Source organism: Drosophila takahashii, chromosome 3L (genome assembly GCF_030179915.1).
Source record: "Drosophila takahashii strain IR98-3 E-12201 chromosome 3L, DtakHiC1v2, whole genome shotgun sequence".
NCBI classification, from domain to species: Eukaryota; Metazoa; Arthropoda; class Insecta; order Diptera; family Drosophilidae; genus Drosophila; species Drosophila takahashii.
In genome coordinates this window covers 8,947,720-8,962,435 of record NC_091680.1, presented here as the reverse complement: position 1 = coordinate 8,962,435, position 14,716 = coordinate 8,947,720, and the positions used below count along the sequence as shown (strand labels likewise).

Sequence of the window (14,716 nt, the reverse complement as noted above, 5' to 3'; positions counted from 1 at the left end):
TTATTTTAATATTTATTTACATTTTGAGCATTTTGCATAACGCGCGGGTCACGACGGAAATCGTCGGCTGGCAATTTATCAATACGTAGTTGTGTGGCCTAAAGGAAGGAGCCGAAGTTAAAGCCAGGGAAAAGACAGAAAGCCAGAAAGGTTCAGAGACGCGAAATCAAAACAAATGAAAAACGCGCCAAAAAATCAAAACGCGCACAATTTTTGTTTTACTGGGCGGTATTATTTTTCCTTCTTTTTTTCCGAATCGGGCGAAGAGATCAATATAGGAAAAACGTCAAGAGGTAGTCCGTCTGTCCGGGAAACGAGTTCAAAGCGTTTGCGGCGACCGCTTTGCACCAACTAAATTGAAATGAGCGGAGCGCGAAATGGAAAAGCCCCGGCGAGTCGAGGGTGTAACTCACAGATACTCGCCCATTTTCCACTGCAGGCTTCAATGATTTTCCATGCGTGCGAACGCCTATTTGAATTTTGCCTGGGCTTTTCGCCTTCGAGCCCAGCTCAGCTGACTCAACCGCCTGATTGAATGGCCGGCAGAAAAACGCTCGCGGAACATCAATGGCAGCAGCAACAATAAACACAACACACCCACAATTATCGGTGATTTATAGTGTTGCAGCCAAGGATATCTCAGCTTTGACAGCCGCTTGGTCACCAGTTGCATTAGAATACAATCAGGGGGTTGCATATATTTACATATATTTTTAAGAACCATTTTATTGTTTAAATTTTTGGACAGCCAAAAAATTATAAGAAATCCAAGACAGTCGGGAGAACAATGTCCTATTAAAAAAGTCTGGAAAAACGAGTTGGAATATGCTTTAAATAAATATATATTTTTTTATACCACATTAGAACATTTTATTACATTTCAATTAATTGAAAAATATCTTATTATTCAAATTTTTAAAATTTCTCAATTCTTAATAATTTTATTGTAATAATGTAAGATATAAGATATCTAGTTCGTCAGTAAAATAGAGTATCTCATTGTTGGTATTGCCAAACCAAACGGTATCGTTCACTTCCATTTAGTCAGTATTTCAAGCTTGGGACTGAGGTCTGTTTTATGCACAATGTTATTGTTTGCCCCGCTCTAAAGCTGTATAGCCCCCGCCCTCGTTTTGGGCCCATCCCTCTGCCATAATTGTGAATACAAAGCGTCATATAGACATCTTCAACTCCTGCCTTGAACTTGGCAAGTTCTCATACACAAAATAGGGGCTGTCCATTTATATTTTGTTTGCTACTTTGTCGGTATTTAGCTCATGCCTTTTGACAGCCATTTGTTTACGATCCCAGACGCAGGTTTTGCTGAAAATACAAAATACAAGCGGGCAATACTAACGAGCTGGGGTTCCTTTGGTTCCAGGGTTCGAGATCCCCTTGCGATTTCGTTAATCGGAACACGCGATGAGTGTTTACTCCGCTTCAGTTTCCTAAAAATCTGGGCAGTCGCTGAAACTTCGAGTGGTGAGAATAAACATTTGCCGGCGGGATAAACAATATATTTATGGGCCGAGCGGAGGGCCATAAATATAAGTATAAGTGCTCTTCTCGGTGGGTCTGCCATATTTTCACTTGTAATGCGAACGAGCATTAGAATAGAGTTTCATCGCGAATTGGGTTGTGAGTAAGAGTATCAATATTTCCGCAGTCAATTAAAATCAATTAATTGTGAGTCACTAGTTCGTGATTTGATACAGGTTTCATGACTTCATATGCCCTTTGCAAATAGTTTGCTAATTTAAGATAATCATATTCATTTAATATCTGATATAATTAGAATTAACTTCATACATGCGATCTAACTCTTTGGAAAATATCTTTGTAATAGAAGCTTTATCAGTTAAACCATTAATTTTATAAAATCAGTTTCCCCGCCCAATGCTATACAAATAAATCACCCATTTTGCAGTCTATTGGCTCATATCAGTTGCTCCCCAGATATTAGAAAACTTTTTAAAATGCCAGGGGCGTTCAACTTAAGCCCCCTACGTGCTCTGTTTGGGATCCGCATTGTTATAAACTCAAATATTTCGAAATCGCACAAATGCCAACTACGAATAATTGCCAAAAATCAGCGGCAAAGTCAACTTTCATAAAACGGCATTCAATTTGATTTGCACAATTTGGGGGCCTCTTAACGTCTCCTCGTCGGTCGGTTAGTTTTCACATTTGTGGCATTTTGGCGTTTGTTTGAATTGATAACAGGCTGGAAGTGCCTTTCAGGCTGACAGCCATAATCGCTCAACGCCAACTGTTTGCCGTTTGCCGTTTGCCGTTCGCCAGGGTGGAGTATAGTTGGGGTCCTGGGTAGTTTTGGATGCCAGGGGATGAAGAGTGCATGTATATTCATAGAACCAAGCCTATGTCTCCGGCAGGTCGATGGACACACCCACCCGGCGAAACCGGCAGAAAGCGGAAACGGAACAAAGCCTCAGACAGTGGGCACCTTGGCCCCCGACCACTCCAAACTACGAGCGCTGATGGAGAAATTATAGCGAGTCACGCGAGTGCGAAACGAAACTTTTCTAACCCTTCTTCATCAGCCGGCTGTGCCCCGATTCACAGGAAAACCAGAATTAGCTAAAAATTGCACCGAAAGCCCGAAATGATTGTATTTAATTGAATTTGCAGCCGAGCAGAATAACTTTTAATTGAATTCCAGCTAAAATCTAAGGGTTGTGATGACCCACTTGGGATCTAATGCAGGATGAGCTGCTCAGGCGAAAAATATTACCCTAATTGAACTAACTCACTGTCAGACTTTACATATAACAAATTTTATTTTTTTGTATTTCTACTATACAACAGAGTTATAGAATACTGACTTTATTGACTCTAAAAAAGTGCTAAACATTAAAGTAATGGAAAAAAGCTGGAATGCCATTAAAGTAACTATTTGCCATTAATATTAATGACTTCATATTTTTTGTTTGTAGATTAAAGGTATTCCTATATGATTTATTATTAATATTTTATTTACTTAATATTATTGCAGAGTTTTAGTTGCTTTTTACTTTAAAGCCCAAACATAAATTCATTGAGCTTACAGTAAAATCAGCCAAAACCATTAAATTATCTGGAACTTAAAAACAGCTGTTTGCAAATGTTTAAAATGGAAAATAATATAAACAGACTCATATTCGAAAAAAAACATTTACAAAATTGATTCTGTTATATAATGAAATGTGGCATTTTAGTTAAATAATTCGAACTTTTGCAAATACCCTAAATTTTTCTCATTTCCACATTGACTTCACTGATCTCAGTTAGGTGACAATTTGCAGTATTTATTCACCAGTGATCTCATTTTTAAAGCCCAAACAATTTGTCAGCATTTAAAATTGAGGTAGAAAAACATTAGATTAAAAGGTAGATTCTATGTTTTTTGAAAAGCCTTAATTATGGGGTATGTCTATTTCCTCCCAATTTCTTTCAGTGCACTCACGTGACTTCGTCTCCTGGCCAGTCGGCGTTTAATCCACTTGAACGCCTCCTGGCGGCCGCGAACGAAGGACATGCTGGAGCGGTGCCAAAGGTGCAGGACGATGACGAGGAGGCGCTGCACCCAGACTCCGAACCTCTCGCTGACCTCTCTCCGCAGCTGGAACATTAAGCACTGCACTCGATCCGACCTTCCGCGGAATCAAATACCATAACTTTCGGGGTGAGTTTTCGTTGAATTTGTTTGATTTCCAGCTTATCGCGGCGATATTCCTGGGTGGTTTGGCCAAAGACCCGGGATCTTATAGAATTTCACTTTTGTTTCGGGGGCGGTACGCGGTACGGACTCGTTGTTACTTCAGTTGCGTTTGTTGTTTGACTGAGAATGCCGCCGAGCTTGTTTCTCGGCCTGGGCGAAATAGTGAGTGAGTGTGAGCAGGAGAGAGAGACCCGTCGGAGACTTGAGACATGAGACGGAGAGAGCCCTGCACTTGCGATTGTCACCGGTGATACTCACTTTTGTTTCTTCTTTTTTTCTGCGGCTTTTCACGTTTTGTTTATACAATTTTCTGGTTCGGCCCGTGTGCGTGTGGCTTACTGAGAAACCCAGAAAACCGTACTACTCGCACATAAATAATGCAATAAGTTAGGGCCCCAGCGAAACGAGACAAAAACAGAAGGCGGAAAAAATTGAAAAAAAATCGAAACCGTTTTTGCATTCGTATCACACCCGTCACCACACCACATCACACCTCTCCGGCTGTCCGAATACTTGGCTTTTAACCGAGCTTTGCACTCAATTTGATTGCCGACAGAAGCGGCTGCAAAATCAAGAGTCGCGCGACATGTGAACACGCAGGGGAAGCCGATTTTACGGTGAAGGCGAAGGTGTTGCTGTTGTAATGCACGGCCTAGGCACAGTGGGTGGAAAGCAGGTGGGAAAGTGAAGAAAATTCGATAGCCAAGATAGCCAACCAACTTAAACTATTTTAATTCCACTTAAAGTAGGTTTAAAGACACCAGTTGTTTTATTTATAATATTAGTTCAAAAAACTTAATAATAAAAATTAAAAAAAAAATTTTTTTGAGTCCTAATTTGTAGGTTTTTTTGTAGCTTTTTGCTCCATGAAACTTATTTCACCTTTACAATTAATTCGTTTCTTTTTAGATGTATGGAATATAAGTTCATTTGTTTTTATAAAAGTATCTAGTTATCAAGTGGAGAAAACAAAATATTTGAAATATGTATTTTGTTAGGCAAAACTTTTAAAAAGCACAGGACACAACAATCAAAACATATAAAAAGTATGGAGGAGCTTTTCAGTAGAGTGGACTAAATATGTTTGGAAGTTTCAAAAATACTTGCATTAAATTTCAATAATTTGGAATATCACATTTTTACCAAATCCTGGTACCACTGTACCTGGCCAGTTCGTGTGTGGGCGTTTCTAGGCAATTCCCTTGCACCGAACCTCGTCGAAGTGCAAGTGCCGCTAGGCGACGAAGGCAAACAAGTGTTTTGGGTGTCTGCTATAAAATGCGAGGAAGGCAAAAGCCCATGGAACAGGGAACGTCCATCGGAAAGCTTTTGGACCGTAGATTAATGTTGCTGCTCGCGTTGTTACTTTGTTATTTACTCGCTCGTTGCCAGAACGGTTATTTATTTATTTATGCTAATGTTGTTGGCAGAGCTGCTGACGCTGCATTTGCATTGTTTAGAATGAGAACAACGAGAAAACGAGCCCAGGCAACAAAAAAGGGGGCAAAGACAACAAATACAACAGCGATTACAACAAGTTACAAGCTGCAACAGTAGCAACAACAACACGACAAGTGGCACTCACGCGACAAAAGCCCATAAATAAAGTGTTCTCATGGTTATCTCCTTGCATGTGCGATATTTTCGAGTATCTCAAATGCAGAGGAAAAATTGTTTCATTCTTAATAATATAATAAGATCAAACAAAATTAAATAGAAATTAAAGCCAGTAACTATTATAAAAAACTAACTTTTTTATAGTTTTTATTAGTTTATACACTCTTCTACATTTGATATTTTAGAAGAATAGATCAATAAACCAACAAAACTTTTTTCATTGTGTGTTTAAATTTTGAGTACGGGCATATAGAAAGTTCGGAGTTCCCATCGCGGAGAAATTGATGGAAAATTCTCAGCACGTTCGTCAGTTGATTCTCCTGCTCTCTTTGATAGACAGCTGGGCGTCCGATCTTCGAAGTATGGCTTAAAAATAAACCTATGCCTCGGAGGAAGCGGTACCAAAGATATCGCCGCTGGGTACGATTGGCTATGGGGGATTTTACATTATGAATTTCGATGCTCATTCAGCTTGATATCGGTGAAACAAACAGCCTGACACGGCTTGCTGGAATTAAACTTAATTAATTAACATAGCTGGAAATTGGAACCTGCAGGAATGAGGTACACACCATCACGAACTATTTCTATAACAATTAGAAAAAATTGTTCGGAATTCTTAGCTTCTAGGATAGAGAAATAATCTTGCTTATGTAAAACTAAAATTTTTTTTCAACATCAACAAAAAAATTAAAAATATTTCAAACGGATACCTTTGGAAAAAATCTCATTCAGTTGACATTCACTGTTGTTTACAACACCTAGAGACCTTTGAGCTTTAAATTTCGAGCTCTGTTCTTTATATATTTTCCTATTCGCACCACACAATGGATCCGGGAGATTTGGATAATGATTTTGCAGACACGGTTCGCTTTCACCTGAGCAGAGATGAGTTGGACCGCCAGATGAGGAAAATTCACGATCGCGGCGATTCTCTGAACCGGCCTTCTGGAAGTGGAAACAGCTCAAGTTCGGTGAATGCCTTGCCGCAGCAGGAGTCATGGATCTTTGAAAGCGTCGGAGGTTACTATCTTCCCAATGAGGATCTGGCCAAGATGCCGCTGCAGCATCAGGAACAGCTGCTCATGAGGGATCTAATCTATGCTTTTTCGGGGGTTCCTTCCTCGCATGTCAAGCCCGATATACAGATCGATCAGATTTCCGAGATGAATTCAGTGGATATATCAAGGGTTCGCTTCCGTTTGGATGAGGTCTTCAATGGGGCCTTTAGGGCCTTGGCCAATGACGTTTTGCCCCTGGTCGGTTACTATATAAGTGTGCAGAGCTTCATAGAGCAGACCAACATGTCGCCGAGTTGCGGAAGAACCCGCTTGGCCTTGGTCACCGCCTTCGGTGACCAAATGCAGGAGTACTACGATCTGCAGTCAAAGTTGGAGACCGATTTGCAGGAGAAGAAGCTGAATCTCAAGGAACTGGTGCGACAGGTGCGTCCCTGGCTGTCCATTTTGAAGGTCTTCTCCAGCATGGCCTGCAGTTCGCGGAGTAAATTGACCAGCGCCCAGTTGCTAACATTATTGGATCAGTTTCACCGGGATCAGAAGGCCACGGAACCGGAAATGAAGGAAAGGATCACCAAAATTGTGTCCTCTGTAACGCGTGTCTACATGAAGATCGTTCAGCTGTGGATGCAGAAAGGTGTTCTATACGATACGCAACACGAGTTCTTTGTCGAGGACACGGAACGTTCGAATGCGATGAGTAGTACCTTGCTTTCGCCGGAGAAATGCTGCCACGCCTACTGGGCGCAGCGGTACCGCCTTCTGCCGGATCGTCTGCCCGCCTTTCTACTTTCCCAGGCGGACGAAGTGTTTCTGGCGGGGAAGTACCTGAATATCCTGCGCCAGTGCAATGTCACCATGAAGTTGCTTCAGCAGCCACTCGCCTATAATCCTGGCGAAACGGCGCATGAGGAGATCATCAAGGATAGCTACGATCTGCCGGCCAGGAAGCTGCTAAGTGTTTTATCTAAAGATCACAACCTATCCCTACACATTGGCAATCTTCGATCCTATTTCCTGCTGCAAGAGGAGGGATTCGCGGAGACTCTACTAGACAAGTGTCAGGAGCATTTGCAGTGCAATGTGGACAGGTTGATTCCCGAAAAGCTGCAGACCCTGCTGACGGAGACCCTTCAGAAGTCCAGTGACCTCTTCAAGGACATGCTGCGCTGCCAACTCAAGGACTGCGATGTGGCCACTCAGTTGGCCAGGCGGCACAAGCCCGAAAGATCAGAGGCAGAAAGTCAGGAAAGCTCCAGTGAGGCGGAGGAACCACCGGAAGTCCTGAATCTCTACGGCTACGAATCGTTGGCCCTTCGCTACGAAGCCAAGTGGCCACTGAGCTTTGTACTCTACCCGCAGCTCCTGGAGCAATTGCAGATCCTGCAGCGAGTCCTGCTCTTTCTGCACTATGTGAGGCGCAGCCTGACACTCATGTGGCAAACTCCCTCCGAGGGCTCGGGTCTCAAGTCAACCAAGCGATTTGGCAATCTCCGCCAGCGGATGCTGATGTGCATGTTGAATCTGGAACACCACATTGTCCTGGACATCGCAGAGCCGCGATGGAAATCGCTGACTGTCACCGTGGACAAGGCCCAAAATATCGATGAGGTGTTGAATAAGCTGGAGATCACCGTGGATGAGTGCCTGCGATTTGGGCTACTGCCCACTGCCGACACCTACACGAAAGCTTTATTCACTCTCGGCCATGTGTGCCTGAACTTTTGTAGGTTTGTGGAGTCACCGCCAGACGGAACTTGGCAGGAATTCGAACAGGTCGTTGGCGAGTACGAGGAGGAATTCGACAGCTTTCTGGGCGGCATCCTGGAGTTGGTAGGCGAATTGGCCAAGACCAGTGGCTCTGGCGAGCGGGAGTCGTGCAAACAGTTGCTCAAAAGACTCGAGGGGTTCTGCAAGTGCAGTGAAATGGATTAATGGATTTGTCACACACATTTCTTCAGTGGGTCAAGAGCAAATCAGGCGTACTAAAAAACATTTAATTATAAATCATTTAATGATGTACTCAGACTACTCAACTACACTTTATTTGGTGACTTTTCAGAGGCTGGGTACTTAAAAATATCACATCCTTTTAATGAAAAATGTAAAATAACTACATAATGGGGTTGGGTTTATAAAATGTCATGCTTAGACTCCAAAATGATTCCATTTCCATGCAGCAAATGATGCAATAATTTGTGCCAAGGCTTACACTCTACTTAAAATGTCAAAGATAAAATACAGTTTTTCAAATCCTTCAAGGATCCAACGAGTACTTAACCCATATAACCCATATGAATACCAAGTGTGAGCTTGGCTTATGAGTACGACACCTGTGACGGGACAGCACTTTTGAGTTATTGTTCACCGCCGCACAATGGGCGTGAATAATCGATGTGTGCGTTTAATTTGTGGCCAACGAGCATTATGTCGAGTCACGGTGGCAAGTTTTGGGGGCTAGTGCAACGAAAGCGGCGATTTGCATAAGATCGTAAATTATTTTAAATGGCGGTAAAGAGATTTTAATGCTGTCTCGCCGGGATAGCCCGAATCGATGGACGGACCAAAGCCCGCTGCCAATTTCAATTCAAAGGCCAATTGTTATGTAAATGCACTTGCCTCAGTTGCAGACGCACGCAAGCGCACGAAATTTGTATTAATAAATAAGAAGAAAACGCGAGAGCCGCTGTCCAGAAATCACTTAATACTTATCGCTTTAAGGACAACAGGTGGTCGACAACGACGATGGTGATGATGATGATGATGCAACGAAATGCAGCTCCGATTTTGCATTCAACTGCCCAGAGCGGGCCAATAATAATGCACTCGAAATTATGGTAAAGTTCAGATGCTTTGCTTCCAAAATGTATATCATTATCTGCTTGCGAAAATGATGGACTGCCGCTGTCGGTTTGCATTTAGCCCGGCTTAATGGCCGATTGGAGTTTACTTGGCGGAGGTACTTTGCAGTGGAGTGACCATCGCATGGCCGTGGGAATTCCCCCTAGCTCGACTTACGACAACTCGGAGATCGCCGGGCTTTTCACCCATTATGGGGGCAGGTTCATTAAACTCGAGACACGCCTCGTTCGCGGGATGACTTCATTTGTGCACACAAATGCCTAGAAATGTCATAAACTTGAACCCGCCAGCCAGCTGGCCGTCGAGCGGAAGCGGGCCTTCAAGGTTCAACGGGCCCCTAATTGAGAGCCGAATTTTATTTGGCAAACGGCCAGAGGCAGTCAACCGTTTAGCCCGGTGGGTGGGTCACTTTAAACGGCCAATAGTGTAGTAAAAATAAAGGGAAAACACCATCCAAAGTTTACTATTGTTTACATAAATAAAGCATAAAAAAGGCATCAAGGCGCATCCAAAATCAACACATTAAAAATGTATTTTATCGTCTTGTACTGGCTTTATGTTTCAAGAGATTAAACTTTCTTTTCATTAAATAAGATACTTTTCCTATCATTAAAACTGGTTGGAATGCCAAGCCAAATTCATTTCATTGGTCAAGTTACAGCAAAAAACCCTTTTTTTACCGTAAATTCAGATCGTTATATTTGGCGCAAAAAAAACAGTATTTTGACTGAAAGAATGCTTAAAATATTCAAAATATGGAATGTCATACCTTGTTAAGCTCGTAATTAAATTCTTAACAAATTGGCATTCAAACCTGAAAATTTTTATATTTTTCCATTTTTTTCAAAAAATAATGATGTAACCCCTTTTAAAAAATGTGAAAAAAAGAAAATATTTTAATTTTATAACATCACCCATAAAGTGATATAAATCGATATATTTTATCATTAGCTTTACAAAACACTGCAATTTTTTAATATCGGATCTTTTTTTCCCAAGTAACAGCAAAAAAGCACACAAAAAAAACATATTTTTAGCAAAAATCCAGATAATCCAGTTAAAACGAAAAAAAACACCTTTAATAATTTTCTTTTAGAAAACACATCTTGAAAGGTCAAACTTCAAGGTGAAATCATTTGATGCTTAAGTAATATTTAATTCGCTGATATTTACGATCTTAAGAAATAACCAATTAGCCTTCGAACTCCTCTGCCACCGTATCCACAACAGTATTGCTGCTCGATTTGGGCAACATAAAGTGAGTAGCTGCGAATTCGGGTTGACTGGACTCCTCCGCCTGGGTTCCGCCAACGGATTCATAGCCGAACTGGCACTCGCCCAGTTCCCCCAGCCGGACCCTCTCCTCGTACCACAGCAGTCGATCAGTGTTTCCGCCCAAGGATTGATCCAATAGCCGCCGTCTCTGGCGACCCCGCTCCAGGAACTCAATGTAGTCGATCGATTTGAACTCGTTGAACTTGCTCAGAATCTCGAAGGAATCCTCGCACACCTGCTCATAGGTGTCGGCATTCTCTATCTCTCGTTTCACCCGCTCGGCGATCATCTCGCTGCGCTGCATGTCCGCGATCTCCGCTGGCAGGATTCTCGCCCGGATGTTGGCGATATCGTTCTCCACCCGGGCCAGGACATCCGAATGGGACTTCTTCTTGGCCGCCTCGTAGGCATGTCGCTCCTTCTCCAGCGCCGTTTCCCTGGCCAACTTCTCGGGATCCATCTGCTTGCGCGACATCAGGATGGTCATCATCCTGTTTAGATTAAGTTCGTCCCACATCACGGCCATTTTCTCGTTGTAGTTAAGGCCACTGTAGGGTTTTTTCCTATTGGACAAAAAATGATTACTGATTGATAGCCTAGTTATAATATACCCAATTACCTTTCCTCCTCGCCTCCTCCGCCTCCTTCCTCAGCGGACTTGTGTCCCTTCTTCCTGGTGGCCAGCTGCTCCTCCTTCTCCAGCCTCTCCATTTCCTTGCGCGTCTCCGCCTCCGCCTCCCGCTTCGCCTCTATGATGTCCTTGTTGAGCTCGTAGTACTTCTGCTCCCACGCCTGGATGCCCATCTTGCGGCGCTCCTCCTTCAGGACATAGTTCATCAGCTGCTGCAGTTCATTGGGCAGCGGCACATCGAAGGAATGTGGCAGTTTCACCATCCTAATGCTGCTATTATAGTCACCAATGCCCAGGATCTTATAGGGAAGCGAGGGGCGGTGCTCAGTGATCCCAGTAATTATGCCGCCTCCGAGGATCTCTGTTAGACAGGCGTCATCATCGCGAGCTTTGGGGGGAAATATTAAAAACCCATAGATATTTTATACCTTAAAGTTATTATACCCAATATATCCCACGCCTCGAGTATTCCATCGATCCTGGTGAGATACAAAACAGCCGGACGCGTTTCGCTCCAGGCGACGGCTGTCAAGTCACAGGCCCTCCGCCTCCAAAAAATAGGCGAGTAGTTGTAGTCCTCCTTCCAGATGGCCATAATAGTGCGCCCGATGGAGACGAATAGCTGCGGATAGAAGGGATTCTTCTTCACCATCACCACAGGTCCGTCGTGGACCATGGCGAAGGGAGTCGAGCTGTTGATCATCTCCGTGGGCTCGCCCTCCGTATAGGTGCCCTGCCAATCGATCCGGCTGACATGACCATAGAACGTGGACACTATCATGCTCTGGCGAACAGTGGGCGGGTCCTTGGCGATCGTCTTGATGGGATAGTTCGAGGGATTGGCGTGAATCAAGCGGGCAACTGGCGTTAGACACGAGAAGCACGAGGTGTCCGCAATGATTCCCGTGAGGGGTTCCGGAAAAGATAAGTTGTAGGTGGGCTTGATGGCCAGCGACTTGAAGGCGGACTCGCTTTGGGTCAGCGCCTTGGGCAGCATGCGGTTCCGCATCTTCTCCTTGCCGCCCTTCGCCCCCTTGCCATCGAGGTCCCAGAAGCTAATGGTGCCATCGAAGGCGCAGGTGACAAAGAACTTGTGGTTGTTCCGCGGATCGGTGTCGTTGTAAACCTTTCCAAATTGACTTAGGTATATCGAACGACCCAGCCAATAGAAGCCCGTGATGGCACCCTTTGGCGAGCAGTCCAGCCCGGAAATGGTGGCCGGTGCGATGACATTGTCCTCGATGTCAATGGTCCAGTTTAGGAACTCGCCAATCATCACCCGGTACTTGGCCTGGGCAGCCGTCAAATACTCCTCCTCATCCAGCCTCTCGCATCGCCCCTGCAGATCCCACAACACCACCTGACCATTCTTCGACCCTCCCAGCAAGATGTCCCCGTTGAAGGGGCAAAAGGTCAGGGCGGTATTCTCGATTGGAGCCTCGAACTCCAGCTTATAGTTGAGATTATCCGAGAAGCTCCAAAGGAGTACGGGATTGGGCTCCAGAACAGCTCGCTGCACGTAGTCCACCCGGTTGCCGGCCTCATTTATGGTAGCCGGGGTACTGAAGGCATAGGATACTGCAATAAGACCAGATAATTTCGGATACCAATCGTATCCAGCCACGAAGCGCTTGTTGCTCTTCGAGATGTTGGCAAAACAAAGGAACTCTTGCAGGTAGGGATTCGTATACTGCACCACTTGTCGCGAGGATATCAAAGTGTAGTCGTCGCTGAAGGGAGTATATAGTTATGATATATAATGTGATATAACTAATTAACTAATAAAACCCACCGATAACTGTCGATCTGATTAAAGTCCAGGGTATTGAGCAGCATCTCTATCTGGGCGGACATCTCGGGTGGAGGCTTCTCGGGCTCCACATAGGTTCCGGGTTTAGCTTGGGCCTTCTTCTTCTCCTCCTCCTCATCCACATCCGTTTCATCGAGCTCCAGGTCTTAGGATGAAATAAAAGTTATTATAAATGAAGTTTATAATCCGGAAACACACCTTCATCGTCAATTTCATAGAGATACTGCGACCAGGCGTTCGACGGAAAAGTCGGATTGGTTTGCTGCTCCCTATCGATTTTCGGGGGAGCCGATTGGACCGACACATTAATCCTCTTCTTGGTCACATTGTCCCACTTGATGTTCTCGTTGGGCAGCAGCTCGATCACTCCATCCCTAACGTCCCGGGTCATTCGATAGTCGAAGGCCACGTGCCGTGGCATCTGAATGGGATAGACGCTCTGGATCTCCACGTCGATGGGCTCGTCCTTGAAGTGCTCCACCAGGATGGTCATCTCCTCGTCGGTTCCATGGCTCACCCAACGGCGGGGCTTCTTCCTCAGGCGGCGCTGCATTCGCCAGCGGTCAAAGTGTTCCATGTTCTGGATAATACTAAGGGCCATTTTGGACTCCTTGATGCTCGAGTAAAAGATGAAGGGGTCGCCCTCGGGCGGATCATCGTCCTGTTCGGTGAGTAGAGGACAGAACCCCATCAGAACATAGTGGTCTGGATTGAAGTTCTTGAACTTCTTCATCAGCTCAGCCGAATTCTCCAGCTCGTCGAAGAGCACGTCCCGAAGATCCTTGAACTGCACCTGCTTCCAAGGGAACTCTTGAGTCACATTGATGCCCACCTCGATCTTCAAGGCCTTCTGAACTTTTTCTCTGTTTAGAAACCGTAATGGGACTCTAATTTACTTTGATATTTTCACAACTTACGACACCATGACCTTTTGGCAACTGGACAGCGACATTAGCGTTCGCCAGGACTCCTGGACATTGAACAGATTGCGCGGATCACCCACTTCCTCGTCCGAATCCGGCTCCTTGAACTTCTTGAAGTAGGGCTTGCTGCGCCTCATCGATAAGGGCGCCGCGGCCAAGGGATCCGTTAGCTCCAACTCCCCGGGCAGACCCTCGAGATCGCTCTCCAGGTCCAACTTGCCCGGGGGCTCGATTTCCGAGTTCGACATGGTCAGTGCCTTTTTCTATGCGATGCCCTTCGATAAGTTCTGACCGGCTAGTTTGTTTATTTGTTCTCTCTACTGACAACTTGGAAACCCCATTTATGTCATGGCAATCCGGGAGCATGCGCAGGAATATTTATCTATTTAATTATAACCTTGCAAATCTAATCGTTAAGAATGTTTTAAATTAAACTAAATAATGGTAAGGATTTAAATTATTATAATTAATTATTTTTTATATGCCTTCATCAATCGGGATTACTTTGTATGTTAAGTTGTAATGTTTAAGGAGTGTTATAATTTATTTCAGTTACACTTTCTTCAAGGTCAATACTAAAATAAGATTTATTATTTAGCTGGCCAAGTGTCTTAACTACATTTTTTCGTACATCTTGTTTTATTTCCCAGTGAAAAGTTTAGGCCTGAGTGGAGTTTCTCTCGGCCTGGCAAATGAAAACCCTGCCGCACGTGAACGCACATAAACAGAATTAAGTTGAAACATTTTCACTCATTTACATGGACGATTCGCGTCGGCCTGGCAATTTTTCCTCAACGATTTTTGAGTGGGTGATTGCCTCGTTGTCGCTGTCGTTTCGCCTTCGTCGACGTTGTTTCGGGG

At 44.3% G+C, this 14,716-nt stretch overlaps 3 protein-coding genes across 3 annotated transcripts in view; 1 reads left to right on the top strand and 2 right to left on the bottom strand.

The window, feature by feature from the left end:
* Pura (Puratrophin-1-like) overlaps nt 1-3,853 on the bottom strand; it is a 60,271-nt gene extending 56,418 nt beyond the window's left edge. Inside the window, exon 1 of the mRNA XM_044394667.2 lies at nt 3,464-3,853. Within this exon, the coding sequence (XP_044250602.1) occupies nt 3,464-3,628 (165 nt within the window). The 5' untranslated portion in view covers nt 3,629-3,853. The remainder of the gene's footprint in view (nt 1-3,463) is intronic.
* A 2,221-nt stretch (nt 3,854-6,074) lies between these two features.
* t-Grip84 (testis-specific gamma-tubulin ring protein 84) lies at nt 6,075-8,376 on the top strand. Its single transcript, XM_017153918.3, has one exon. It carries the CDS (start codon nt 6,163-6,165, stop codon nt 8,287-8,289), a length of 2,127 nt encoding a protein of 708 aa, XP_017009407.2. The 5' UTR covers nt 6,075-6,162; the 3' UTR covers nt 8,290-8,376.
* A 1,897-nt stretch (nt 8,377-10,273) lies between these two features.
* mmm (missing minor mitochondria) lies at nt 10,274-14,190 on the bottom strand. The gene is made up of 6 exons (XM_017153902.3): nt 13,850-14,190; nt 13,131-13,795; nt 12,915-13,077; nt 11,567-12,852; nt 11,111-11,510; nt 10,274-11,054 (listed from the first exon to the last, which is right to left on the bottom strand). The coding sequence occupies exons 1-6, from the start codon at nt 14,101-14,103 to the stop codon at nt 10,409-10,411; spliced, it is 3,414 nt and encodes a 1,137-aa protein (XP_017009391.2). The 5' UTR covers nt 14,104-14,190; the 3' UTR covers nt 10,274-10,408.
* Nucleotides 14,191-14,716: the final 526 nt, after the last annotated feature.